Below are 1,210 nucleotides of genomic sequence, written 5' to 3' on the forward strand. Positions count from 1 at the left end.
TTTTTTTTTGTGACTGATAAGGGGATCGCAACCCTTGGCTTGGTGTCGTCCGCACCGTGCTGAGCCAGTGAGCGCATCAGTCATCCCTATATAGGATCCGAACCCGTGGCAAGAGCGCTGCTGTGCTCCCAGTGCCACACTCTCCCAAGTGCGCCATGGGGTTGGCCTGGTAATTCATTTTTAAAATAAGTTTTGGTGGAATCCTATCAAATACTCTTTGAAAGTATATACAACTTATGTTCAATAATTAATCTTTATCCATGTGTTTATTAAACAGATTTAATGATCCTTATTGATTGCCCAGTAAGATTCCCTTTATAACAAGAAGATGTTGTAAGAGAGATTATCTTTCTTAAGTATTCAGTAGCTGCGCTCAATGATTAGGTGTCTACCCTTTTTTTAGGTGAGCAGGCAAGCCCAACTTCCTGAACTTCCTAGGATCTCCTCAGGAGCCCAACCTATGCAAAAAGCCAGTCTCCCACCTGTCTTCCAGCACAGTGATTATTGCAAACTAGATTTCATAGCTTAGCCACCTTTTTGATAGTATTTCCCTTGTGGATCTTTAAGACTCAAAATGAATCTTACTTCATGCCAGCAATTTATTTACATCTGAATTATAGATTCAGTCTACAGCTTTCTGGGCATTGATCACAGTTTTCTCTAATACCTCTTACTTGTCTACATTGAACCATTTTGACAAAATGGCTTTTTGACAAAAGCCATTTTCAACCCAAAGGAGCTAATTCAATGAGTAAATTTATTTTTTTCTTTCTTTCTCTCTCCCCAAAGCCATTTTCAACCCAAAGGAGCTAATTCAATGAGTAAATTTATTTTTTTCTTTCTTTCTTTTCCCCCCAAACTCACTTTCGCAAACTCCCTTCAGACCTTACTTTTCCTACCATATTTGGTCATCATTTTACTTACCCAGGTGACTGATGGCTTCCTTGTCCCAAGGCCAGGTGGCAGCACCTGCAAGGTCTTCCCGCACTGAGCTGGCAAAGTAGACATTGAGGAAGTGAGTACCGTTGAGCTGCAGGGCGTCCTTCAACTCCTTCACGCTCATGTATGCCCTGGACAGCGTGCAAGAGAGAAGATGTCACAAGAAGGGCTCGGCACTCAGACAAGAGCAGACAGACCTAATCGAACTCCGATGACACTCCCAGCCAGCATTGCCCTTGGAAGACATCAGCCTGTCATGCAGACCAGCAAA

At 42.7% G+C, this 1,210-nt stretch overlaps 1 protein-coding gene across 1 annotated transcript in view; it reads right to left on the reverse strand.

Moving 5' to 3' along the window:
* The window catches only part of LOC103603048 (pappalysin-2-like), a gene marked incomplete at its 3' end in the record, with an annotated part of 159,354 nt that overhangs the window by 152,686 nt on the left and 5,458 nt on the right, over positions 1–1,210 (reverse strand). Inside the window, exon 2 of the mRNA XM_008587526.1 lies at positions 925–1,070. Coding sequence (XP_008585748.1) covers positions 925–1,070 — 146 coding nt within the window. The remainder of the gene's footprint in view (positions 1–924; positions 1,071–1,210) is intronic.

Source organism: Galeopterus variegatus, unplaced genomic scaffold (genome assembly GCF_000696425.1).
Source record: "Galeopterus variegatus unplaced genomic scaffold, G_variegatus-3.0.2 Scaffold4411, whole genome shotgun sequence".
NCBI classification, from domain to species: domain Eukaryota; kingdom Metazoa; phylum Chordata; class Mammalia; order Dermoptera; family Cynocephalidae; genus Galeopterus; species Galeopterus variegatus.